The sequence below is a fragment of the Tachysurus vachellii genome, chromosome 21, assembly GCF_030014155.1.
Source record: "Tachysurus vachellii isolate PV-2020 chromosome 21, HZAU_Pvac_v1, whole genome shotgun sequence".
In the NCBI taxonomy this organism is placed as follows: domain Eukaryota; kingdom Metazoa; phylum Chordata; class Actinopteri; order Siluriformes; family Bagridae; genus Tachysurus; species Tachysurus vachellii.
The window spans coordinates 8,057,388-8,085,196 of NC_083480.1; the positions used below are offsets into that span (position 1 = coordinate 8,057,388).

General features: G+C 36.6%; 3 protein-coding genes across 4 annotated transcripts; all 3 read left to right on the top strand.

Moving 5' to 3' along the window:
- Positions 1-1,328: 1,328 nt before the first annotated feature.
- zgc:153441 (retinol-DH_like_SDR_c domain-containing protein) lies at positions 1,329-4,182 on the top strand. The gene is made up of 7 exons (XM_060897152.1): positions 1,329-1,520; positions 1,863-1,997; positions 2,119-2,310; positions 2,729-2,890; positions 3,023-3,142; positions 3,257-3,461; positions 3,793-4,182. Exons 1-7 carry the CDS (start codon positions 1,427-1,429, stop codon positions 3,896-3,898), a joined length of 1,014 nt encoding a protein of 337 aa, XP_060753135.1. The 5' UTR covers positions 1,329-1,426; the 3' UTR covers positions 3,899-4,182.
- A 1,313-nt stretch (positions 4,183-5,495) lies between these two features.
- Positions 5,496-14,924, top strand: vps45 (vacuolar protein sorting 45 homolog). The gene is made up of 15 exons (XM_060897662.1): positions 5,496-5,756; positions 7,114-7,248; positions 8,505-8,565; positions 8,670-8,749; positions 8,827-8,895; positions 9,148-9,285; positions 9,790-9,900; positions 10,134-10,268; positions 10,553-10,666; positions 11,079-11,246; positions 11,460-11,618; positions 11,727-11,834; positions 12,018-12,139; positions 13,349-13,480; positions 13,689-14,924. Exons 1-15 carry the CDS (start codon positions 5,664-5,666, stop codon positions 13,780-13,782), a joined length of 1,719 nt encoding a protein of 572 aa, XP_060753645.1. The 5' UTR covers positions 5,496-5,663; the 3' UTR covers positions 13,783-14,924.
- An 838-nt stretch (positions 14,925-15,762) lies between these two features.
- Positions 15,763-27,650, top strand: plekho1a (pleckstrin homology domain containing, family O member 1a). 2 transcript variants are annotated; one of them, XM_060897386.1, is made up of 6 exons: positions 15,763-16,022; positions 16,858-17,004; positions 23,426-23,566; positions 24,742-24,846; positions 25,791-25,892; positions 26,133-27,650. In XM_060897386.1, exons 1-6 carry the CDS (start codon positions 15,996-15,998, stop codon positions 27,189-27,191), a joined length of 1,581 nt encoding a protein of 526 aa, XP_060753369.1. In that variant the 5' UTR covers positions 15,763-15,995; the 3' UTR covers positions 27,192-27,650. The 2 variants fall into 2 exon arrangements, with proteins under 2 accessions (XP_060753369.1, XP_060753370.1); XM_060897387.1 differs by lacking the exon at positions 25,791-25,892.
- Positions 27,651-27,809: the final 159 nt, after the last annotated feature.

Sequence of the window (27,809 nt, forward strand, 5' to 3'; positions counted from 1 at the left end):
CATCAGCGTGACATTATCAAATATTAGTAAATTTGTGTGGACAGCAACATTTATTTTAGAAGTGTCAACAACAAACGTTTTGAAGTTATAAAGCAGTTTTGCACTTGAAAACAGCTTAAAACACTGCTTAGCCTGTTCTGCTAGGCGTCTTTACTATAAGGGGCTCAGTCAACACTGTATATTCTTAACACTAACTAATATCTGGAACAAACTACAGAAATACAGTTTTATCTTCAGTGGTATCCTGTTTTTCCCTTTTGGTTAAATGTTAAGCTAATATTCATTATAAGTATGTACCAATGTAATAGTAGTGAATATTGAGACTGATACAGGTCTGAAAAACTGGATGTAATTTCCTTCTGATCCAATAATGCTCTCTATATCATGAATGTGTCTTATATTGACTTGCCTTGTGAGCCATGTGAGAGTGATTTCTATTTGTAATATTACTAATAACACTTGATCACATTGTACACACTTTAGCATTTGTACATACAATAAAACAATGAAAGATGTTAGCAGAGCAGGTTGAAGCATCACCTCACAACTACAAGGTAACCTGTTCAATTCTGAGTTCAGGTTACTGCCTGTGTGCAGCTTTTCAGGTTCTGCCTTTGTTCATGCGGGATTTCTTCTGGGTCTTTGGATTTCACCCACTGTCCAAAACATGTAGGTAGGCATACTGGCCACACTGACCTGCCCTATGTTTGAATGGACATGAATGAATGTAATGCTTCTGAGATGATAGGCTCTTTATCCACTGCAATTAGTGAAGATGAATGAATGGTCTATATAACAAAATAACACTCAGATGTGGTTGTTGGTGCCAGAAAGGCTGGTATGAAACTCTAGGGATTTTCATGTGTAATTATTTACTGGTGTGGAAAAAACAATAACATCCAGTGTGCAGCAGTTCTGTGCCTAGAACATGCTGATGAGAGAAACCAAACGAGAAAGGCCAGAATGGTTCATTCCCGACAGAGAGACTATGGTACCTCAGATAACTACTCTTTAAAAAATTGGACAGTTGATTAAGTTCTTTGCATGGCACTGATACCACATGATTTGCTGATTGGATCATTTCAGACTGTATACAAACTAGTTATAACTAATAAAGTGTATTTTGCTAGAATGTATGCAGTACATGTGCCTTGACAGGACCTGATTATATATTATGCATCATTTTAATCAGTATTTCTGCTTTTCAGTATTTTCACTAGGATGACCATGAGCCATGCCGCCTTACATGATCTTGGAATAATCCGCTTATAAAACCTTAACCCTGCCCACATGGGAGGTGCTTAGATGTATTTACACTCTGTGCAAGGTTGAAACAATACAGTCAAGGCACATATAATGAGTAGGCAAGAGCTGGGATATTAACTCTGTTGGATGGCAACACTGAGATCTCCTCTGTACATACGACATGAATCTCTACATCTCTGTTTTTCAGCTGTGGGACTACATGAAGTTGAACCATCTGGTTAAATATGGGGCAATAACTGCAGCTACAGTAATTAGTAAGTTAGATATTTATTCTCATGTAACCTTATGATTTGTTGCTGTGTTGAAAGTACAGGAAGAGATATATAAAGGATTGACCTAAGAATTCTAAGCTCTATAAGGGTTTATTCAATACTCAAGCTGAATCTTCCATTTTCAGGAGATTATTAGAGTTAATCTGGTGAGGCAGCTTCAGAAAAATTGCTCCATAAGGACCTTGTGACTCAGTGTGCAAGAAATTATTCAGTGTACCTGTGCTGTAACAATTCTGTACAAGTAGTGTTCAAGATTAATCATATGCAAGCAATAACTTGCAGTCAGATTTGAGTGAGTGTGTAATCATGTTATATGAAATACAGGTTTGGCTGTGTTGAGAAAGTGGATTGCAGGTGGAGTTTGCTACAGTTGTGTGCGATTAGATGGCAGGACTATTCTCATCACTGGTGCCAACACTGGCATTGGAAAAGAGACTGCAAAGGACATGGCTAAGAGAGGTAAAAACATATCTAGTAACCACAATAACAACCTTACAATTGTTATATTTCCATCAAGACAGTGAGAGAGAAATAGAAACTTAGGACAGAAATAGAAACTCAGGTCTCTGATGCCTTTTAGGAGCACGTGTTGTAATGGCTTGTCGAGACCTCTCAAGAGCAGAGAAAGCTGCAGAAGAGATACGCTGCTCCACAGGAAATGGGAACGTTGTGGTACGGCATTTGGACTTGGCCTCCTTATGTTCAGTACGACAGTTTGCACAGGATTACATCTCCACAGAAGACCGATTGGACATACTAATCAACAATGCTGGTGAGATCATTCTACATTATATGGTGAAGTATGTTTGTATAATCATGATCCATAGAAAGGGAATTTGTGTGCAAAAAGTGTGCAAATACGTGTGTGCAATACACTACAGCAAACATTTTTAGAATGCCCGGTCCACATTTCTATTCTTCAATCTTGTAACTTCATACTGTTCTCTTTCAATTTCACTATAGCTATTAAAATAATTCTTTGGTTGTTACTGAATAATAAGGTGAGACTTTGACGTGTCTAAACTATTTCTGTCAGTTTCATTAATTAAATTGTTAACCCCCTACATGGATTTTAAAAGATCCTTATATATTGTAAGAATGTCATTTCCAAGATTGATTGAATACAAATATATCCGAGTGAATAACCACACTCCCACACACCTATACACACTGTTGCTGTTCTCTATTAGGAGTGATGATGTGTCCCCACAGTCTAACAGTAGATGGGTATGAAACTCAGTTTGCTGTCAATCATTTGGGCCATTTCCTCCTGACTGTATTACTCCTGGACATGCTGAAGACATCTGCCCCTAGCCGAGTGGTCAACGTATCCAGCATTGCTCATAAAGGGGGTAAGCATTTTTTACATTTTACAATATACCACCAAAATGTAAATGTACAATATGTCACCAAAAATGTAACAGTCCCTTATGTCTAAGAATTCTGCAATTTTAATCTATTTAATTCAGTTATTTATTCTCTAGGAAAGATCCATTTTAATGATCTCAACTTCACCAAAACGCCATATGACTCCTTGGTTAGCTACCAACAGAGCAAACTTGCAAACATGCTCTTTACCAGAGAGCTAGCACGTCGGACCAAAGGTTTAAACACACAACTTCTATAATGCATTTTAAATGTGTCCATATATCAGCTTAATAATGTCATTTATTTTAGGTTTGAATATAATTTGCTTGGATTGTTTTTGTCCTAATCAGGTTCTGGAGTAACAGTGTACGCACTGCACCCTGGAGTGATCCACACTGAATTGGGCCGGTATGTACAGAGACGCCACTATGTGCTCAGCACCCTTTTATTGATTCCTGCCCTCCTCCTGATGAAGACCCCTAAGCAGGGAGCTCAGACCTCTATCTACTGCGCTGTTACTGAGGGGCTAGAAAAATACAGTGGTTGCTATTTTAGGTGGGTTTATGATTATGTCCTGTATATAATTTAAATGTATATAAAGCACAGTGTATGAATGAATTGCATTTTATGATCTTATTTAATGATGCTATGCATTGAGAGAGCTGTATGATAAAACACTTTATATTACTTTTATATCATATCCGTGCACATGCATCAAGAAATATTTTCTTGGCTTTCTTTTATATCTTTTTACTGTAGTATACAATTTGATATCTGCAAATTGAAAAATGCTAGAAAAATTTACGAATTAATGATGAGAGCATGTGTGTAAATATGAGACTAAAATAAATTTGATCACAGTTCTAATATGATTATTGTTTGTCAGCGATTGTCAGTTGAAGGACCCACAACTGGAGGCTAAAGATGACCTTGCTGCAGTCAGACTTTGGGATGTGAGCTGTCAATTGGTAGGCTACAAAGAAGAAGACTGACCCCCAACAAGCTCTGAAGAATCAGAGATCTTCCATCACCATTGAATGCCTGCAGTGTATTTTTTGCTGAGTTCTTAACATCAGTTTGCTTTGTCTTCCTATGTTCCTTATGAGGAAGTTCCCATGTCTTGTCTGTTCCTGTTTTTTAATATTAGTTTAATGTTTCCGTTTTTAATGTACTACATACATATATATTTTTCAAATGAAACACACCTTTCCTACTATGTTCTATATAGATTATGAATAAATCTTGCCTGGTATTAAACAATATGCTTTCCAATAGACATCTGTGTACAGATAAGTATGCATGCTTAAAAATATGTATACATGCTTCGGCTATTATAGCTATTTTAATGTAATTATTAATACTTTGCTATTTCATGTGAATCAGCGAGTGTGTGTGTGTGTGTGTGTGTATGTGTGTTGTGACTGCAGACTTTTGTGTATATTTACTCACAGATGCATGCTATGCAACACTATGCATACTTAATTTTAAGTATATATAAAAATACATAAAAAATAAGTATGCATAGTATGCATACTCAAAAAGTAAGTATGCATACTTAATTTTTGAGTATGTATACTTATTTTTTTAAGTATGCATACTTAATTTTTGAGTATGTATACTTATTTTTTAAGTATGCATACTTAATTTTTGAGTATATATAAAAATATATGAAAAATAAGTACGCATACTTAAAACATAAGTATGCGTACTTATTTTTACTTAAAGCTTTTATCGTCATTTCAACCATATATAGCTGTTGCAGTACACAGTGAAATGAGACAACATTTCTCCAACACCATGGTGCTACATAGAACAAAGACAGCATATACTTAAGCATGCATACTTCCACAAGCCATCAGACTCCTCAATAACTTAACTGAACTGTACTGAGCACAACACACACATGCACATCAACTGTATGGACTGCACAGACCTACACCAAATACACACTACCAATATACATCCATCAAACTGTTTACATGCTGTTTTGCACACTATGTAGTAATTACACACTGGTGCTTGCTTTATACGCTAACTAACTAAAACTCTGCGATGTTTTCCCGCTAGATTCCCTGTTTGGTATTTTAATTCTCACGTATAATATTAGTAATATGGTTTCCATCAGTACAAATGCACACAACACTCGCTTTTCTGCAGTGTAAACTGAAGCTAAATAAATCTGCTGTGTAAACTGAAGCTTAACAAGTCCTTAGCTCTAAAATGAAAGAACCACACTGAATACAATATGGATTTTAAAAAAATCCATACAATATGGATTTTATTGACTGGTTCTGTTGTTTTTTTTTTTTTTTTTGTACGCATTATAGTCTTGAAAGCATTATATTCATTTGTAGAGAATTAGTAAGTTGGTAGTAAGTGCTTGGACCCCTAATAATCGCTCAGCTACCTTACCAATATGGCGTTACATTTGGTCTGTGCTACGGTGGCGCGTTGCATTATGGGATAGCCTTTTGCTAGCCTGAGAGCTGAATCAAGATCAGTTGTGACGTTGTTGAGACTTACAAAAACCCTTCCTCCGATGGCTCTATGAACAGATCTCAGATCATCATTACTGTTCGTTTTGTAAACCGGAAGTAATCCGCTTTCACGGATGATACGTTGAGGTTTTCCTCCATTGTCAACAAAATCATCAGATACGCGGTAAATAATAAGAAATAACAGAGTTTACAGGTTAAAGGCTGAAGATTCAGTCACTATTTTGGTTAAATAGACACAGTACAGGAGATTGGTGTCAAGATGAACGTGACTTTAGCTGTTAAGCAGTATATCACCAAAATGATAGAAAGCAGTGGACCAGGAATGAAGGTTTTGCTCATGGATAAAGAAACTGTAAGTATATAAATCTACTGTAATATGACCCAGATATCACCATGCAACATGGTCTACAGATAGTACAATGTCTCCTTATTGTCTGGCATTGTTGTGTTCAGATGAGCTCAGATATATACACATATCCAGGCAGGAAATCATATCAAATCAAATTTTATTTGTCACATACACATACATACAAAGTATGACATGCAGTGAAATGCTTTTTACAACTGTCCGGTATTTAAGCATAAAAAGGAAAAAGAAATGCAATTAGGGATAAAATTAATTAGGGATAAAAAATAAAACCAAAAGGAGATAGATAAATAAAGTATAAACTATATAAAATATGAAAATATATTTGAAAAATAGTGTGTGTATGTGATATATATATATATATATATATATATATATATATATATATATATATATATATATATATATATGTATGTATGTACACACACATACATAATGCGGGCAGTTTCTTCTGCCCACATTATCACTTGTACTTCCTCTATCCATCATATTACACCTGTTCTGGAACAGCTTCATTGGCTTCCCATTATTTTTCGTATTAAGTATAAAATTCTTCTTCTAACATTTAAAGCTATCCACAATCTTGCACCTTCATATCTTCTTGATCTTCTTCATACTCCAAAACAAACTCGTACTCTTAGATCTTCTTCTTCCACTCATTTCATTGTTCCCTCTGTCCGTCTTGTAACTATGGGGAATAGAGCTTTCAGTTACTCTGCACCTCAGCTCTGGAACTCACTTCCATCTGAACTCCGTAATATTGTTTCTCTTTCATTATTTAAATCTCAGCTTAAAACTCATCTGTTTAGTTTAGCTTATTCTACACAATAATTTGTACTGCTGGTCTAATTTGTATCGCAATGTAGCTATTCGATTTTGATTGTCTTTGTTGTTTTTTGTACGGTGACCTTGAGTGTTCAGAAAGGCGGCTTTAAATAAAATGTGTATATATATTTATATATATATATATATATATATATATATATATATATATATATATATATATATATATAAATGCATTTTTATGGTTGTCCTTAATATGTATTATGGTGTGTATAGAGTGTATAAAGCAAGTCCAGAGTTAAAGTGTCATAGTGCAAAAAAGGTTGTGCAGAAAAACAGTGAAGATGGAGAAAGAGGTCCAGTACTAGATCCTGGGTTTTTCCTGGTTTAAACTCTGAATGGCCTGCAAGAAGAAGCTTCTCTTCATTCTCTCTGTGGTTGCTTTTATGGAGCAGAAGCGTTTCCCTGAACGTGACAAAGAAAAGAGTCCATTGTTGGGATGGCTGAGGAATGAGGGATATTATTAATTTACCACCACTTTGTTTTCTTTCCATCACAGACCAGCATCGTGAGTATGGTTTACACACAATCTGAGATCCTGCAGAAGGAAGTCTATCTGTTTGAGAGGATTGAGTCACAAAACCGTGACAACATGAAACATCTGAAGGCCATCTGCTTCCTGAGACCAACCAAGGTGCCTGTGCTTTTATTAGAGAATGATTAACATCATTTAACCTGGGAAGAGTATAAAACCTGTGGCGTTAGACTGGGTTCGTAAAGAACGCTGTATGGATTAGTGATCTCTCTGCTCGGGAAAATCTGTAGCTGCAGTCTTTTCTGAAGTCATCTTGACTGTATGCTCCGCTCCTTCTGAAGGCTTCAGTGAGAACTCTGAAAGGTTCAATTCAATTCAATTCAATTCAAATTCAGTTCAATTCAAATTTATTTGAATAGCGCTTTTAACAATTGACATTGTCTCAAAGCAGCTTTACAGAACTTAAACATAAAACAAAAGTCATATAAAGATTAATATAATACAAAATTTCAAGATTAATATCAGATATATTTAAATGTGTTTGTATTTATCCCCAATGAGCAAATTTGAGGTGACTCAGGTGACTGTGGCGAAGAAAAACTCCCTTGAACGGTAAAGGAAGAAACCAGAAAGGTCCCCATGCGTCGGGGCTGAACGAGTTCACTTCGGCATCGAAGCCATTGTTCTCTCACACTATTATTATATATGCTATATATTCTAATTACACTACGTACTCTTATGTTAATAACAACACACATTGGAGTTTAGTGATGAATAGATAGACTTGCATTTCCATCTTACAGCTGTAGGGTCTTTGGGTCAATTCAGTGCTGAGGCTCTTTTCTTTCAGGAGTTTCCCATGTTATCTTTGTCTCTGTGGGTTATCTATCAGTTCTCTGATTTCCTTTTAGATTGTGTCTGGTGTTTACTAATGTAAAGAAATACAAATGCAAACCTATTGGATGTGTTAGGAATAAAAAAAGATGAGAGCATTGCACAGCACAATATAAACATATCATTTCTGTACCTGTGTGTATGTGTGTGTGTGTGTGTGTGTGTGTGTGTGTATATATATATATATATATATATACATATATATATATACACACACACACATATATATGTGTATATATATATATATATATATATGTATATATATATATTCATATTCATATATATATATACATATATATATATATATATATACACACACACATTAGATACGTTAAATACTGTTGTACTCAGGGTTTTCAAGTCCAAAGACATGCATTATAGGCACATTTACATCCTCTGTATTGTGTAAATGTCTGATTGTGATTGTGTCCTGCTTTCTCTCTCTCTTGCGCTCTCTCTCTCTCTTTATTTATACACAAGGCATGATCACACATTTAACAAAATGTTATTATAATCTTTAGGATAATGTAGAAAATCTGATTCAGGAGCTGCGACGTCCCAAGTACAGCGTCTACTTTATCTGTAAGTAATAGCACTGTCTGGTGCATAGCCCATATTTCCATATACAGACTTCTATTCCAACGTCATTGCATAATTCTCACACCGTTGAGATTTTCTTCCTCCAGTTTTCAGTAATGTCATCAGTAAGAGCGAAGTAAAGGCCTTGGCAGAAGCTGATGAGCAGGAGGTTGTTGCAGAGGTGCAGGTCAGTGAGTCTCATTTACAATGTTATCTTTTCATCTCCCTTAATAGTTGGGATTAACAAATATATTGATGTTTTAGGAGTTCTATGGAGACTTCATTGCTGTGAATCCTCATCTATTCTCCCTCAATCTACAAGGAATATCCAGGGTAGGAGACATGGGCTATGGCAGTCCTGTTGTATGCCATATTTTCAATAATATAGAAATAACACATAAACTTTTGTATATTTTAGTAAAAAATACATACATGACACCAAACCAGCTGTTTCACCTTTTAAGTGCTCATTAGTATTTCAGGTGAACGTTTTAATGCTAGTTGAGTCAAACCAACTCTCCTTATTCTCAGTTCTCCACTGTTTTTGATCCATGTGGTGTGTCTGTGGTGTTGTTTTTTCCTCAGGGTCGTAGCTGGGATCCCAGCGTTCTTCCGCGTGTCACTCAAGGTTTGACCTCTGTGCTGTTGGCCTTAAAGAAGTGTCCTATGATTCGTTACCAGCTGTCCTCTGACATGGCCAAGAGACTGGCTGAAAGTGTTAAGGTATGATGTGTTTTATTAGACCTCACTTCAGACAAAATACTTCAGTTTGGATGAACCTTTCTAACCTTTGGTATAACGATTAACTTTAGAGGGCTCTATTTCGAAGAAGTCATAAATGTAAGCTGGGATTATGCCGGTGTATTTCTAATTCTGTAGGGTATTTTTATCCAGTGGCTATCATGGATGTCTGAAATGACATTGCAACAAGTGTGACTTTGGAAATTTTGGATTCTGAAATAATGCTTATGTTGCTGCCTGGAGAGACGACTTAACAATCCTGTTCTGTTTTATTGATATGTTGTGCTTTTTTTTGTGAATTTCTTTTTTCTCAGACTGTGAGTCAGTCCTACAATCACTTCATTCATAATTATAAAGAAAACGATGTGGTATAATTAGAGAAAATGTAAATAGCACGCAGAAATGTGTTTGTATTTGTACTCTACATTTACGGCACACCTGATTACTGTATAAATCACATGTTTTACATTTGTCTTGTTCCTGAAGCACATCATCAGCAAGGAGTATGAACTGTTTGACTTCAGGAAAACTGAAGTTTCCCCTCTTCTGCTGATTCTGGATCGAAGTGATGATGCGATCACACCCCTCCTTAACCAGGTAAATAGCTTACGTTGTGTTTATTGGTTATGGTCACTGGAGGGCAGTAGAGGCCAATGTTCAGATGATGCTACTCATATTAAATGTTTAATACTTTTATAAGCAGAATTGCCTTTCTTTGTGAACCAGCAGCATTCATTATACTCTATTTCTGCATGTGTGTATGTGTGTGTATGTGTGTCTTTATTTTGTATATTTTATATTGTGCTTGGCCTGTACTTTTCCTCCTCTAGTGGACATATCAGGCAATGGTTCATGAGCTGCTTGGCCTCAACAACAACCGAATAGATTTGTCTCGAGTGCCTGGCATTAATAAAGACCTGAGAGAGGTGGTGCTGTCTGCAGAGAATGATGAATTCTATGCTAATGTACGTACTTCAGGATTTAATACTCAGAACTGCATGATTCAAAATGTTTCTTGTTGACTTATTATTATTATTATTATTAGACTAATAATTTTAATATGATATGCTAATATGATATTATTATTAGACTGATGTAGTTATTATTAGACTGACCCAATCAGGGTTAATGCAGATTCTAAAACTTATTAATCCCTTTTTATTTTTGAGTTTTTGCTCATTATTATTTAGAAATATGTCATGGTATGAAGTATGAACTATCGCTACCTGTTGCTTTTGCTCTTAAACAGAACATGTACCTGAACTTTGGTGAGATTGGAACAAACATTAAAAACTTGATGGAGGACTTTCAGAAGAAAAAGCCAAAGGGCCAACAGAAACTAGAGTCTATTACTGACATGAAGGTGAGGACCTTAAGAGAAGTCAGTTTATTTAGTTCTGGATGCAGCTGTTTCTTTTCCACAGGCACTGTGCCTTTAATCCTCTGAACAACCCCAGAACTGTCTGTTCCCTAGTTGAACTCGTGGGTCTTTTTTTTTTCCCCTCCATCTCATTACAGTAAGTAGGAATGTTACTCTGGAGGTTAACAGTAAATACACAAGACTGTAGAAACACATTAAAGACAAACACATTAAAATCAGCCAAACAATGAGTTTTCAAAGTTTGTTATTGTACTCAATGGGAATGTATCATTAAAGATTGAATGTACGGTACTGGTTAAAGAAGACACTTGCAGATGTCTGATAGTTAGTCAGTACTTTACAAGAATTTACAGTGCCACAATTTTACATGTATTCCTCCACTCTCTCTTTGCAGGCGTTCGTGGATAACTATCCACAGTTTAAGAAGATGTCAGGCACGGTATCCAAGCATGTGACGGTGGTGGGCGAGTTGTCACGACTAGTCAGCGAGAGGCAGTTAATGGAGGTGTCTGAGGTGGAGCAGGAGCTTGCATGCCAGAATGATCACTCTAACGCCCAGCAGGTACCTTGCACGACTCACACTCATTAACACATGCCTCACAGTTGAAGCTAAAGTGAAAACACACAGCTTTCTTGTGACTGTTTCTTCCGAAGTGGAGCAAAGGTGACAAAAAGCACAAAGACATGATTAAAGACATTTCTTGCTTTGGTTTGAGTTTTAAGGCTTTGCTTTATTGTTGGTCACATTTTCTAAGGTGTTTCCGTGTTCTTGCAGAATGTTCGACGTATGCTGCAGAACCCACGTTTGGCGGAGATCGATGCGGTGCGTCTGGTGATGCTTTATGCTCTGCGCTATGAGAGACACAGCAGCAGCATCCTGCCTAGTCTTATGGACGATCTAAACAGGAGAGGTGTGTCTGAAAAATACCGCAAGGTGAGTCTGTTGCTATCGACAGCAATCATGCTAGTAATTAAGGCTAAACTGAGTCATGACAATGTTTTTTCGACACAATCTAGTTTTACTTTTCCTCCCACACAACAGATGGTACAAGCTGTAATCGAGTATGGAGGCAAACGGGTCAGAGGAAGTGATCTCATTACTCCTACAGATGCTGTGGCCATCACCAAACAGTTTTTCAAAGGACTCAAGGTACTCAAGTGAAGTGTTTTTCCAAACTCATTTTACACATAGAGGTTGTGATGGATTACTGTGAGTCTGTGTGAACTGATTACAGAGTAAACTTGAGATTTACGGACGTCTGTCTACAGTATATTTGTATTTCATTCTGTATAGTCCTACTGACTGAATGTGTGTGTGTGTGTGTGTGTGTAGGGTGTTGAGAATGTCTATACCCAGCACCAGCCTTTGCTGCATGACACACTGGATCAACTAATTAAAGGTCGTTTGAAGGACAGTCAGTTCCCCTACCTCGGGCCGAGTTCTCTGCGGGACAGGTTCATACAGCACACACTCAGATGCATCAGTTCACAGTGATATAAAATGGCTAAGCCTCTGTTTTTTATAGCTGTGATCCTTTCATTTTAGTCTCACATCTCTTATCTGCTTTATTTGACTGTAGCTGTAGAACTGTAAGCGCTAGATGTTTCAATTCACATTATAGCCACAACACTGCTGCTACAGTTCTGGCTGTTAATGAATTAATATTTATGTTAATATTTTATTTATCACTAATAAAAATAATTGGCATATTTATTTCAGCATATAGTTTAACTGTAGTAAGTATGAGTATAGTTGTTGGTTGTTATCACGTGTCTCCTGAACTGCAACCTGATTGGTCAGTGAGAAAAGAAAGCACTGGACATTACTTAGTTTTAAGTAATGAAGCACTTTGCTCTGGAAAAATGTCTGCATTCTGATGCAATTGTTATTTTTATTTTATTGTTGTTATTAAAGCTTAGGATTACACATGAAATATGCATTGATGGTCAAACAGTAATATTTGAATGACATGGCTTTACTCAGATGTGTGTAATGAACAGGATGTACAGTTTTAGCAGTTTTAGAAGTTCACATATCTGAATAAATTCCAGTTTGTATCCTCAAAACATCCTTGAAGCCAGGAGATGACATCAGCTGAACCGCACCAAACGATTTGGCTCTTTTTTTTTTTTTTTTTTTTTTTAAAGTTATGGGATTAAATTAATGAAAAAATTAGGTTGGATCTTTATTAACATTATTACTGTAACAACTATCTAGCATAGCGCATAGATGTGTCACATGCTGAGAATGTCTTGGGAGCATTCATTTTATATTAAATATATGGCATTTAATAATTAAACACTAAACAATTATTAATTAATTATGTAATTAATTAAACCAAAGGTTTGCTAACTTATAGCAAATTTATAGCAAAAATATTGTACTTGCGTAAGTAGATAGCACTTCCGCTACACTTCTTGTCAGCTGTGTAGTTATTTGTTGAAGACTGTACGCTCTCTGAGGAGATGGTGAGCTGCAGCAATCATCTAGCTTTCAGTTATTTATGAGTATATCGCAGTATGTGTAAAATGAAAAGAGAGCAATTTCAGAGGACCTTCTGAGAACTTCCTTATTTATTTAGTATTTATTCATCTCATATGCAGTTATAAATGCAGATTGATGTAGTTATTGTACTTCTCATTTTTTGGGTTTCTCTGATTTAGACCACAGGACATCATTGTGTTTATTATTGGTGGAGCCACATATGAAGAAGCACTGACTGTGTACAACCTGAACCGCACCATGCCAGGTGTTCGCATTGTGCTTGGAGGAACAAACATTCACAACACTAAGAGGTCAGGAGCTTTTCATTATTTTCATCTTCACCTTTCCTCTGCAGAGATAGCTCATAGATGCAAAATTGCATGTGGAAGCAAGGAATCCAGTCTTAGCCAGGATTAACTAAAATCGATAGCAGTGATATGATGCATCACAAAACACACTGATTACTATGAATGTTGCTACTGATTTGACTGTGTTAAACATAGTAATGTTTCTTCACAGCTTCCTGGAAGATGTGACATCAGCAGTTGGCTTGAGTCATGGAGGAGACAGGGGGTCACACAGAGTCTCCGTGCATCCACCAACCAGGCGCTGAACGCTCCTCAGTAGTTCTCTTAATAAATATAAACTGTGCTGTGTGTGCTCAGAGCTGAAAGCTACTTTCATGTTTCCATCTCACTTGTCTCAGACATTCCTCTCTCCGGTGTCCAGAATATACCTTATTGTGAGTCAGAGAAAGAACTGAAATGATTTCTTGTGTCCAAAACAAAAGGTGTGTGTTTGTACATGTGATGGATCAGTGATGTTTAGTAGTAATCACTATGACAGCACTACAACAAGAACACTGTCAGCTCCTCCCAAGACGTGACTGTACAGCCTGTATGTATATCGTGTCTGATCTGAATGTAAATAAGGTAGATACCCATGTTCTTCCACTGAAACTAAAATAAGAGGCATCTACTGTATAGTCAGACTGTCTTTTAATATTTGAACTACAAATATATTACATTAATGTTTCTAATGCCCATGTGTACAGAGATACATTTTTTCCCCTTCTGATTTAAAAAGATAGTTGTGTGTGTATATATCATGCTGCTGTAATTAAATAATAATAAAAAAAAATTCTTCCTGTAATTGTATAATGGTTATATACACTCACTGTACATTTTAATAGAAACACTTGCAGTTATACAATCATATAAATGTGTGGCAGCAGTGTAATATGTGAAATCGTGCAGATTATGAGTTGTGATCTCTGTGACTTTAACTGTGGTCTGGTTGTTGGTACCAGATGGGCTGGTTTGAGTAAATAAATTGCTGAGCTCTTGCTATTTTCACACACAACAGTCTCTAGAGGTTACACAGAAAGGTAGTACAAATTATATATTATATAAAGTATCTTAAATACATTATAATGCTTATGTTTTTTTTATTACACATGATCGTTCAGTGATGACTGAATGGACACATGGGCATTTGCATTTAATGTAATGTATGGTTATGAAAACAGATTGTTTTTGTCTATTTTGAATCACATATGGGTTTAATGTAACTGTCCTGTGTGGCTCTTTTTCTTTATGATTTCTCTTTGCAGTTGTACAGTGTGACATACTTTAAGATATCCTGAAGGATGACTATTTTAATTATAAATTAAGTTTAATAAATGAAAATGACAGTATTGGTAATCACTGAACTTGTGTAAGATTGTTCCTATGATTAAAAAAAAAAATTAAAATATTTCTTCAAAGTGTAGTCTTTCTTTAGAAGGAAAATCACTGATTATGTTTCTGATTAAGTGCCATTACTAAGTTAATTCCTAACAAATATGCTTTGGTATATAACTCCTGATTGTGATAAAAAATAAAGTAGATGATATACATGAAGGGAAAATGGGAGCTCTGGTGCAGCAGATGGTGTTCCTGGCTTGCAGCTTGAGAGCCCCAGTTCTATGCTTAACATACTGTATGTGTGTCTTTTAAAGATTCATATATTTTTCCTGTGTATATGTGGGCTGCTTCTCGGTTCTCTATTTACCAAAAATTGTGTTAGACAGTTTGCTGGTTCTAATTGCCCATAAGTACAAAGCAAAGGATTTACAGAAGATTAAAGAATTAATGTATCAGTGAAAATATCATTTTGAGTGAGAATAATTATTCATGTTTAATTGCGTTTACTGATTTCTGTAAATAAAATTATACCCAAATTATGTTTCTAAATTGACAAGTAACATTATTTAACAGTAAGCGGATATATCTCCTTGACCTGATTAAATGCATTCACTGCTAATCCAGCTTCCCATTTACAGACCCTGTAAACCGGTCACCAATCCTGTTCCTGGAGATCTGCCTTGGTGCAGAATTCAGCCCAAATCTAACCCAACTGATCTAACTAATGAAGTGGATTTCTTATTCCAGGAGAATTTTTCCAAACATTCCACAGTAAGACTGCAGTAGATTTGTGTCAAACTTAAGTCTGGAGTCTCCAGGACTAGTCTGATGTAGCCGGTAGGGGGAGCAGTTTGGTTCGTTTATAAACCCGGTCCTATTACTCATTATGTTCTTCACTGCAACTCGCAGCGTCTCTCAGGGATCCACCCAAAAGCCAATGGCGAGAGTGTGTGTGCCCGCGATTTGTAAACCTTCACTATACGAGCCGACCAGACAGTCTGGAGACGGAGCGGCTTGTGACGGCGTTATAACGCTCCTAATCCTCGAGTGCACACAAAGAAATACAACAAATTCCACTGCTCAGATTTCTACAAGATAAACGGGATCAGTTCAGGAAATAAAGTCTTCACTCGTGTTCACTATGAAGAAGAGCCATCTGGTGAAAAGGGTAAGAACAAACCTACTCTTTTATTTTACCAGCAACCTCCTGCAGCAGTCTTATGGGGATTTGGGGTATTGAATATGTATATATACTATACTATACTATACTATACTATACTATACTATACTATATGTATATATATATATATATATTATAAATGTATATATGTGTGTGTGTGTGTATATATATATATATATGCTATTTCTTAGTATATACTATAATTTATACTAATATACTAAATTTGATTTGATTTTATATATATATATATTTTTTTTTTGTATATACTATATATATATATTTCTTAGTATATACAAATAGAAATGAATATAAACATATATATGCTATTCCTTAGTATATTGTATATACTTACTTATTTCTTAGTATATAGTATATACATAGTGTGTGTGTGTGAGTGTATATATATATACATTTATATACAATATATATTTCAAAGTTTACAAATAGAAATGAATATAAACATATATATGCTATCTTACAATATTGAGATGCTGTTTATATTGTTTTTAGGGTGATGCTCTTACATGATAAACAGAGTACATGATATCACTAGGGTCACCCCCTTTGTCTTGCTTTATCTATCGTGTAGCACGGAACCTTCCTTTTTATACCTCGGACTGTTTTTTTTTTAAATAATTTTTGTAATCAACATTTAATTATGTAAGTTAATTGACCACACCCTTAAAGTCAATTTTCAGCAGCACCGTGCTGTGTACGTGGGTTTATAGAAGAGTCTTTGTGTAAAAGAGTTTCCCCAGCACTTTAATTCCTCTGTTGTGTGATATAAGTCCAGATTTACTCTCTCCCTCTCTCTTTCTAACAGGGTGTTCAGGATGCCACACCACCTTCCACGCAGCCAGACAAAGTGGGCTGGATCCGTAAGTTCTGTGGCAAAGGCATTTTTAGAGAAATCTGGAGAAATCGATTTGTGATGCTGAAGGGTGACCATCTGTATATTTTTGAGAAAGATGTGAGTCTGATTTTCTGAATTTCTGGAATCATGATACATAATGATGCAAATGCATACGCATGTGCTCCTCTTTCCGTCTTTTTGTCAGTCCAGATCAGTTCTGAGTCGCCTACACCAAGGCCCTAGGTAGTTAGTTTAACCATCCTCTCTGTTGTGATTTCCCAGAGGTTTGTTCTCATTGAATATTGTAGCTTAAATTGTATCTGCTTCAGAACTGGCCATCTACCAGAATTTGGTTGATGCAGGAAAAACATTATAAACCTATGGCTTTTTTAAACAAACAGAGGCACATGTTTTCTGTTGAAGATATTTCATGTTCTTTTGTTTAAACATGGCATTTACTTTTTTGGACAACTCTATGGAAATTATGATTTTGGGTGACATGGAGCTGTAGCGAATAGTTTTGCTCACAGCTTCAGAATCCATGAGCTCAGGTCTGTGTGGAGGTCCTGTATCTCTCCTAGTGAGTTTCCTCATGGTTCTCTGTTTTCCTCCCACCTAACAACAAATCCCAGTAAGTGGATCTGCTATTCTATATTTCCCTAAGGTGTTCAAGTTCAAGTTAAATTTTTCTTTATTGTCAACTCTTCCACATGTACAGTACATACACATAGAGAATTGAAATTGTATTTCACTCAGTCCCAAGTGCATAATATTAACAATGGAATTTAAATAAAACAGTGCAAGGCATATGCAAATAAAGTTAAAAATGAGCAGACCAATGCTGCACAAAGTGACTGGTGCATGTTGTCGTATGTTAGTGGGAGGGGGGAGTGGAAGGACCTGGGGATGTGGGAGGGGTGTGTTGGGTTCATAGATCTGTGGTGCCTGGGGCAGAAAAGGGAAGTGGAGGCAAGTTCGAGAGCGAGTTCAGCTTCCTGTAGACATCTCCCTATCTCTCTCTCTCTCTCTCTCTCTCTCTCTCTCTCTCTCTCTCTCTCTCTCTCTATATATATATATATATATATATATATATATATATATATATATATATATATATATATATATATATATTGAAGACAGAAATAAACAATGAATAATAGATTGTTAAAATTGAATCCAGGTTTCTTTGAAATTAGCATTATAAGGTCTTACAAACAATACTGAGAAGTAGTGATTTTAACATATTTTTATTAAAGTGCAATGTATTTTCAGAAATGATACTGTGTATAATGTTTTATGAATGCATTGTGACATGTTTTAAACAAATTTATAGTACAATACATACATGTCCCTAACAGAAAGTGTTAAGAAGATGATGCAAATGATAGTAATTTGCACAGAAGTGTAGCAGATATATATCATAGCCTGAAGCGTGACTAATTTTGCAGCTCTGCCACTTTGGGAGACAGCACAGGGGTTTGTTCCAGTATTAGAAGACTCTCTACAGCTGGCTCTCCTCATTGCAGTCAGGACCATGCCTTTTATTCTTATGAAGACTGCAGTTGCATTTTAAAATCTTTCTGCATGGCCCCCAGTCTTTACAAATTCAGCTGCAGACTTTTGGATTAGGTACATTTGGGAGTACTCACGTTAGCCGATCAAAGGCGCAGCTGCACCCCTTTTTGTGAAGAAGGATCCCCAAAGCTCTGAATGCAAGGCCACACCATACACACATGCACGCTTTATACATTTGCAACACTGAGCTCATATTTAACTTCAAATGCTCTTTTCATTCCAGCGTGTCAGTGAAAGGATAGTTAACAGCACACTGATGATCCTATAATTATAATTCCACAGCTAGTCATTTTTCTGCTGTAAGTGGTAGAGGAAATGGTTGCTGCCTTTGAGTCAAATTGAACTAAATCTACAGTGTTATCAATGCTCAACTTATTTTTAAGAAATTGATCAAATTACACAGAATAAAGAGAGGACAAGCCATTTAGGTTATTATAAGAGCTGCTTTGATAGTTCGCAACTGTTTTCACTCTCAGGCCAAGTACACACGATGTGTGTTATGTGATGAGAAGCTGATTTTTGCAACCTAATTATCTTTATTTCTATTTTTTTTTCTATTTAGCTTTGTAAAAATGAACTTGGCAAGCAACTGGATGTATAGTCAAGGCAAAGGAAAAGCAATATGTACTGCTCTTTTTATTTAAATAGAGAAAGTACCTTACTTGGTTTATGTGGCATATTTATATTATGGTTTATATTAGCAGTTTATTAGTGCAGTATATTAGTAATACTATTAGTATTTTTATGTCTCTTTCCTCTCCTATAAACCAATGATAACATGAGGCCATGTTAAAAGTCAACGTACTGTAATTTACCTGCCTTATTTCAGTGGTTTAAATGGTGTATAAGCTTTATATTACCTTCTATTAGTACCACCTCAGCACTCAAACACCCAGAGCTATTTTTTTGTTCAGTAGCAGAGAGTGTCAGTGGGTTGCATCATGCTGCTGGTGCTGGCTGTCAGGTGTCTGCGAGTGAAAGGTACAGGGTTCTGGATCTCCCGACTGAGTGGCAGAATACACTACATGTTACTATTTTTATTACAGGCCAGTGCCTGCCAGCATGATGTCAGTGCAAGTAACTATATGATATATTTTGATTACTAGGCGTAGAGAGAAATGTTACACACCATCTACCTCTGATAAAAGGGATGTTCTTGCTCACATTATGTGCCATATACGATTTATACTATTAAGCCCCAATATTTGTATCAGTTACTGTTCACTCAGTTTCATACATTTTAAATTTAGCTGAAATTGACTTCCATGAATTAAAAAAATTCATTTGACAGATATGTCGATGTTCAGTTTGTTATTTTCTTCCTAGATGTTGTGCAATCATGAGGCAGCCTACTCACTGCTCTATTGTGTGCGTCTAGTTTTTATTGCATGTTTTGGTCAAAGACAGAGAATGAGTATTGCCAGAGACCCACTGAGGCATGGATCATGCTGCCCCTTGTTTAGGGAAAATGCAGCAGGCAGGGCAGTTAATGGCAAAGCTACAAGGGTGGGCTAGTTATCACTAAATGACTTGGCAACATCTTGTTTTATAGCATATAATCTGAATTATTTGAATTATAATCGAAATATTCTGAATATTTCTCTGCAAACAACCCTTAGAATTTAAAGGATAAGTGCATTCAGTGTAACTATAATGTACAGAACCATTTCTATTGTAAGATGTAGTGCAAATATGTGAGATGGAAATGGGCAGTTATGTTGTGGATAGTGTCTGTTCCCATTGATAAACTGTATACTGGAGGACTGTATGTTGTACGTCCTGTTTAAGATGCTATTGTTTTTAAAAATGAAAAAGTAATGCTTGATATTATGCTTAAAGTTGCTGGATGTAGTCTCAATGTTGGCTACACAAGTGTCAGGATAATAGGTTATGCCATATTTGGTGTTTCCAAAAGCTTTTTGTGTAAATGTATTACACAACCCGCACCATACAGCAGTAGGAGTGGGTCAGTTATGCATGAGATATTATTTGTGGTATAAAATGTTATCTAATGTAGTCATTGCAGTAGCAGTGTAATTACTCATACAGTGAATCATGACCTTTCAGTTTGAGCTACACGCATTTATTTAATTCATTTAGAGTAGCAGATGCTTGGGATTAAATATCTTTTATGGGGAAGCTAGTCACATCAATGCTAAAACGACGTAATGCTAAACAGACTTAAAAACATTTCCCATATCAAATTAAGGAATTAAAAAGTATCAAAATCCATTTTACACCTTTGGAAAAAAAAAAATAAATCAAAAACAAACAAAAAACAAAACTGGACATGTAATTGCAGGCTACATGGTTATATTGACTACAGCTAATAGGAAAAACTAATAGCAGTGTGTTCTATTGCTCCCCTGTGAAGGCTTTCCGCACAGACTGTGTGTACATAATCCCACTGCTCTGGTTTGTAAGAGTTTTAAATAAATAGTTAAAGAGAAGCCACTCTTGAGATCCTGTGCCTTTGTTTCCAAAAATCCTGTGGCTATGGTCCAAAAATCATTAAGGTTTTGCACTGCTGTAATAAATAATTAAAAGCATCATTTAATTCACCTTAAATGGTTTATTTTTAATTGCAGCACCAATGTTTTGCTGGGTAACCTACAGTATATACACTAACAATTTCAAAATACATATCCTTCAAGTATCATCTTCAATTCCTTAAAGAAATGTAACACATAGTTGACTGGCATCTCTAAATTGTACAAAGTGTGTAAGTGGAAGAGTGTATGATTGTGGAATGTAATGAGATGGCACCCTGTCTAGGGTCTAGAATCCTCTGGGACAGACTCGAGGGTCCCCATCATCATGTGTAGTATAAGCGGTACAGAAAATGGATGGGTGGATGGATGATTTCATGATGATTCAAGATTTCATCTATATGTTTGGGGTTGTTGTCTCCAGGATCAGTTTATTGGCCAATGAAAAATGGTATGGAATTCTTGGGTATATAAGGGTATATAATTCTTGGGTATACAATCCTTTTTATTTCTCCAAACATACTTTCTGATTTATCTAAAGGCTTTTTAGAAGTACTTCATATAAACATATACTGTATATGTTTGTATTTATGAATACTTCCTTTTTTAATCCATTTGCACTGGAAATGCAGTCGAAGTATATTAAATGTGTCTGGATATATTTCCCATCACTGAATTGTGCAAATGCATTGAAATAGTGGAATAGCATCTTTTTTCATATCACTGAACCATAATTTGAAATAATATAATCATGTAATGACATTACAATTAATAAGAATGAAATTGTAGCGGATGCTGTAACAGAAACTATTAATTCAGGAAACATTATACTGTGATTTCTAGTCCCTTAAAACGCATGTTTAGAAGACCAGTGCAAACAAAGCCACTAACAGTACAGTTTTGAATGTGCCTGCTTTTCTCCTAATGCTTTTTGTTCTTAATTGCAATCCCCATTGTCTATGAGGTTGGTTGGTTAGCAAGTTATTTTTAGACGGTTAATCCTGGGATCAAGATGGCCCCCTTTTTGAAACACGCTGGCCTGACAGCATGGGAATAAAATATTGATGTGATACAGAGAACCCTGGTGACCTCCTACAGGGAACTTTTACCACATAAAATCATTACTCCTACATTCTCTGTAACCGAGTGTACTGTGAGTTTTAACTACGTGAGCCCAGTTAAGAAGGAGGAAAGAGGTTATCCGTATAGTACTAGGAATATACAGATTTCTAGAATAAATGTGTCGAATTTTGTCTCCATTTCTGATAAAAGTGTATACCCTCTGTGTATATTTTATGATGCCTTTATACAGATGGTGCGTTCAGTCTGCATGCTGTCTGATACGATGGTCCATCAAATTTGAGCGCTTTGATCTTCGGACCAAACCTACTTACTAATTCCTTTGTTGCTCCTTTCTGTTGCTATGGTGAATACTTAGTAACCATACAGAATTCGGAGTCTGTACGCTGTAGCTGCCAGTTTACCATCTTTCCGGGGTCACTGCAATAACACTGCCATATAGAGGTGGTTTTGATATCTTTCATTTCAGATGCTTTGTGTCTTGGTCTCACAGTGATCCCATGTGATTTCACCATGGTCCTCTGGGAATTGTTGTCTCCCAGAGGAGATATTGTGTTTTGGCTCATTGCTCAGACTTAATAAATATATCCATTTTTTTCACTCAGCCAGCTTAAATGAGGATTGACCTGTGTATAAATGAGGCATTTTCACAGCCACCTCACAGGCAGAATAATAGGAAGAGCTAAACCAGTTGGGAACAGCACTCGCCTTTGTCTGAAACACAATGTCCACTCTAAAGCATCTGTGTTTTACAGTGAGTTCAAAACTGATCTTGAATTAGAAATTAACATGTAGTATAAAGAAACTCAAATGTAGCAGTTTATGAGGTTTTATAAAATGTTAAGATGTTATTAATTCTATGTTAATTCTAAAAAATATTTTAGTTTAAAAATGTGTCTCTCCAAATGTGCTGAAAAGCTTCTTTAGTAATATGCATGCTGTCTCTTTGTCTTTATAGCTGCTTCTTCGGTATCCTCTTTAATATCGTTTTGAATCCTCTCAGTCATAATCTTTATCCCATCCCCCCTCACATCATTCCTGTTGTATAGCTGGGTTTTTTTTTATTATCATAAACTTTGGATCTGTTTTTACTGAACAAAGGTTTTTTCCATTTTCTTCATACATTTACAGTTTGCGTTTGTGAAGACTAAGCTTTGAGTCCTCACTGTCACAGCATGGGCTTAATGATAACAGATATCAGTAATTATCCCTGTCCCTCAGGCTGCAGTCGATGTGGCCTGCTGTGGTCCACTGTCAGCGGCACAGTCACCATGTGAAAAGGACACAGATGGCTGTCAATTATTCGACACATGAGAAACAACTTGTACCCTTCCATGTGGTTGAGAGGGTAATTTGTGCTCACAGCTTGTGCTTCCCCCGACACTTCTTTGCAGATGAAGAATGATGGTAAGACACATGAAGTGTTTGACCTGGCTGAATACGAACGATCGGAGGAGGTCCGAAAAGCCAAGAGTCGCAGCAAGAAGAACCACAGCAAGTTCACTCTGTTGCGCTGCCGGCAGCCTGGGGCCCGAGTGAGTCCTCACTGCACACACACACACACACACACACACACACACACACACACACACACACACACACACACACAGTGAAGTAAATCATGGGTTATCAGTGGTAGGGATCCTAACTATACCACCAATATCATTAATACTTACACTTAAGTTACGCTTAACTCTGAAGGTAAAGCAGACACAGATGTTGTGCCTATCTGTCTGTTTAGAAAACTGCTTCCAAGCTATTTTTGATGCACCAAAAAATGAGTTATGGTAATTACAATTGACTGAGACAGACAAGAGTATACCTTAGAATTGAAAGCGTTTCACCTGCAGGCAAAACACTTAAAATTCACTTGATTTTTCAGTACCTTCTGTTGACTGAAACATACATTTCTTATTGAATAATGAGTTTTTTTCTCTGTAGAAGACAGAATACATAATGGACTATAGTCCAGATCCTGTTTTTGACTACACTATATTGCTCTGTCACAACAGCAAACCCTCAACCTGAGGTATCTCAGCATCTGTCAGTGTATTGTCATTCTCTTGGCTCTGAGTCAGGTTATTGTCAAGGTTTGGTGTGTTTAATCTCACAAAATCATACAATGCATACGGTTTTTGGATTGTTTTTTCTAGAAATGTATAATCTGTCATTTTTTAAAGAAAGGAGTAGGTCCAAATGGAGTATGTCCTTTTGTCTTTTACACTATAGTTCTTGGATGTAAAATGTGCTGTAGTTGATTATGCTGTATCTGATCTATTGTAAAACGTACAGCTGCCTCTAACAATGAGGGGGAAAGTGTGTGTGTGTGTGTGTGTGTGTGTGTATGTATGTGTGTGTGTTGCTAAAAGAGGGAGTGTTTCCGTACTAAGGGTCACCCATCTGTAGTTCTTTTCTAAGTATTAAATTTTATGATTTTAGATACAATACACGGAACTGTTTTACGCCTGAAATTTCCTGATTTTAGGCTTCACACAAAGTAGATCTCTTATCAGTACTTATATTTTTCTTTCCACTCAGTAATTCATTTAGCACTGCTATAAAAGCTATTTAATAAACATTTTTGTTGATGATTCAGTTTCTGTTATGAAATACATATATATGTACATACATATATATATATACAGTATATATTAACTTTCACCAAAACCACACAGTCTTGTAAAAGTTCTAATTTTTTTCTCTTTTTTAGACTCCCAATCTTGTATTCTTGGCTGTTAGTCCAGAGGAAAAAGAGTCTTGGATCAATGTTCTGAACATAGCCATTATAAGAGCCAAAAACCGCATTCTGGATGAGGTAAGCATTTAAACCTAATAAATTCCCTCTGGTGCTCTTTGTTTCTGGATTTTTTATTTTTATATATTTGTTCCCATAATTGTTCTTTGATCACATGCTCCCACTTCCTCCCATTCACTCCAGTGTCTGCTTTTCTATTCTGTTTTTTTTTCTTACATGATTTGTCCATATTAATGACTTCTTCCAGCCCCAAGCATTCACCCAGTTATTTATTTATTTATTTTATTTAATTAATTATTATTTTTTTTTTGCATAGAAAGGTTTGTGTTTGTAATAATTTTAGAAGAATGTGCAAAGCACTAGAGCTGCAAACATTTTTGAAGAAATTGCAAATTGTCAGCAGTGTTTCTGTTAGTAGGTGTATTCTTGAAACTCATTTTAGCTAAGCCTCATTACCATAATCATATCATACATAAACGTGGTTGCATTGATAGGCAGAAATCAGATGAGCTCAGTTTATTAAAGTGATAAGCAACTTTAACCATCTCATTTTTTAAAAACAAATGTCATCCATTACGTCATTTTTGTAATATCCTTACCAATTTAGATTTAGTTTCCAATTTTGAGAAGCTAAGACAAATCTGCTGAGAAGACACTTCAATGTTAGCTGTGAACTGTGTAGTCCCAGCAATGGTAACGCTTCACTTTCTGTGAAATGTGAAAACACTTCACATGTGAATTTATACAGTCTGTGAATTAATCAACTCCTCTGTAGAGAATGTAGTATATAAGGAGCTGTGAGTTTGCTATGTCGTCTACAGAATAAACTTGTACAATTAATTAGCACTTAGAACCAGATTTAACCACTGTACCATTTATTGTCTTGTCAATAATTAACCCAAAAGGGGCTTGTTAAAATGAACAACATCTGTCTGATATTGACTTACTTTTGATTAAGGTTCTTCACCACTTCATCCAGACCTTTACTTTTTATGTCTTTGCAGGTTATAATTGAGGAGGACAGCCTGTTGTCTCACCCAACACGTGACCGCGCTAAGATCCCCCTTGGGCGCCGCTTGCCCACTCGGGGTCATCTTATGGCTGTGGTGGGTGACTTTTCAGTATTGATTTGTCCTCAGTCAGAAGTCAGTTAATAAGAGAGAGAAGTACTGATCCCTTTGCTGAAGAGTTTCTAATATAAACTGATAGAGCTTTAAATATGTTCCCATAAAACCAATATATAAGGAAATATGACATTTTAAAAAATTATACTTCAGTGATATTGAGCTGGATGTCCTTATAATTCTTCAGTGGTTGTGAGCTTGATGTTGATGATTCATCCACAGGCCTCGACCTCTTCAGATGGGATGCTGACTCTGGACCTTGTGCATGAGGAGGATGCTGGCATGCTGGAACATGATCATGCTGTGTGGGTAAAGGACCATCGGGGAAACCTTGACTTGTTGGCTCCTGCACGAAGGCGTGCTGGTACTGATGTCTCGAGACCCCGAGACACTCCCATGGAGGGCAGGGTGAAGACCAGTAGCCTGCCCCGTGAGAGTGAACTCTCCCGGAGCCACGAGAGCCAGACTCATACTCCTCAGCAAAAGAAGAAACCTGTAGCCCTTGGGAGAATTCACTGTGGCTCACTGGACAACACTAGGAGTTTTACAAGCGACCTTCAAGACATAATCACCCAGCGTCTACAGAGGACCCAGGAACTATTAGCGGAGATCCAGGGGCAGGAGCCCCAGAAAGGACGAATGGGTTACTATCCCCATCTGAGGGGCATAGACTCCCCATGGCTGTGCCATTTAAAGGGCTCAGATTCCCCCTTGTCTAAGAGTTCCAGCTCCCATAGTTCATCTCATGGGAAAAGCACAGACTCTCCCTTCCGAATTAAGGCCAAGGATTCACCCAGCTCTAAGAAAAAAGAATCTCCTTGTGTCAAAGGGAAGGATTCCCCTCATTCAAAATCCTCAAAGTCATCTCACTACAAGGACCAGTTCCGTTCAAAGAGTGTTGATTCACCCGATTCAAAAGCTTCATTCTCACCCAGTATGAAATGTATTGATCTGACCTATATCAAGGGTTCAGAGTCACCCATTTCCACCAGCAACAATTCACCCTATTCAAAGGCCGTAGAGTCACCTAGTTTGTGGCTTTTGAGTTCGCCCCAGTTTAAAAGGATGAAGGACACCGACACATTTACAGAGTTGCTGGACTGGGAAAGTAGGAGGGCAGCGACTGAACGGTTGCTACAGGAAGCAATCTCCTCTTGGGAGGAAGCAAGAGAGGTTCTGGCAGAGGTGAAGGAGCTCCAGGCTAGACAGAAGCAAGCAGAACAAAACCAAACGCCAACTACTTCAACACTCTCAGAGAACAGCAAGCAGGGAAACACCTGACAGCTCCACACCTAGTCACACTAATGTAAACTAGTAGAACTATTCTAAATAAATTACACGAGAGAGCACAATAAATATATAAATTGCACTGGGAATGTTTTGCTTATATTTTCCTGCACTATATTCCCTTATACAACATTGTTGATAATTCATTCTTAATATTCCCTTCTACACCTCAGGCCCTTGTCTTTGCACTGGAAGTTTTTGCTGTAAATTTTATTGTAAGTTGTACCCTTCTTTTAAAATATGTAAAGGTTCATCTCTATCTTAAACTATCATCAGTGGACTTCCTGAATTTCTATTACCTTATTTACAGTTGGAGTCGATGTTCAATCTGTTTACAGCAGCTGCATATATGATGTGACTGTCATGTTCTCATACATATCATCTCACAGAAAATGTGACCAAAATGTACATTTTTGTTTCATTATAATCTTTCTATTAAACAACTGAAATACATCTCAATGAATCATTGCATTGTAATCAGTGTATGTGATCTCATGCTAATTCAAAGCCTATCAAAGACCCACACATCAACTGACCTAGTTAATCACACTTTTACTATTTTGTCCATATTAACATTAAATTGAAAGTTCAGTAGTGCACTTCTGCTTCCAT

Excerpts from the sequence above, each read along its gene's own strand:
- zgc:153441 (XM_060897152.1), top strand. The coding sequence starts at position 1,427 with ATGAATCTCTACATCTCTGTTTTTCAGCTGTGGGACTACATGAAGTTG. Across the intron at positions 1,998-2,118 it reads AAAGGACATGGCTAAGAGAG|GAGCACGTGTTGTAATGGCT; the intron begins GTAAAAACATAT and ends GATGCCTTTTAG. Across the intron at positions 3,143-3,256 it reads GCTAGCACGTCGGACCAAAG|GTTCTGGAGTAACAGTGTAC; the intron begins GTTTAAACACAC and ends TGTCCTAATCAG.
- vps45 (XM_060897662.1), top strand. The coding sequence starts at position 5,664 with ATGAACGTGACTTTAGCTGTTAAGCAGTATATCACCAAAATGATAGAA. Across the intron at positions 7,249-8,504 it reads GCTTCCTGAGACCAACCAAG|GATAATGTAGAAAATCTGAT; the intron begins GTGCCTGTGCTT and ends TATAATCTTTAG. Across the intron at positions 11,619-11,726 it reads TGTCTGAAAAATACCGCAAG|ATGGTACAAGCTGTAATCGA; the intron begins GTGAGTCTGTTG and ends CCCACACAACAG.
- plekho1a (XM_060897386.1), top strand. The coding sequence starts at position 15,996 with ATGAAGAAGAGCCATCTGGTGAAAAGG. Across the intron at positions 17,005-23,425 it reads TGTATATTTTTGAGAAAGAT|ATGAAGAATGATGGTAAGAC; the intron begins GTGAGTCTGATT and ends ACTTCTTTGCAG. Across the intron at positions 25,893-26,132 it reads GGGGTCATCTTATGGCTGTG|GCCTCGACCTCTTCAGATGG; the intron begins GTGGGTGACTTT and ends ATTCATCCACAG.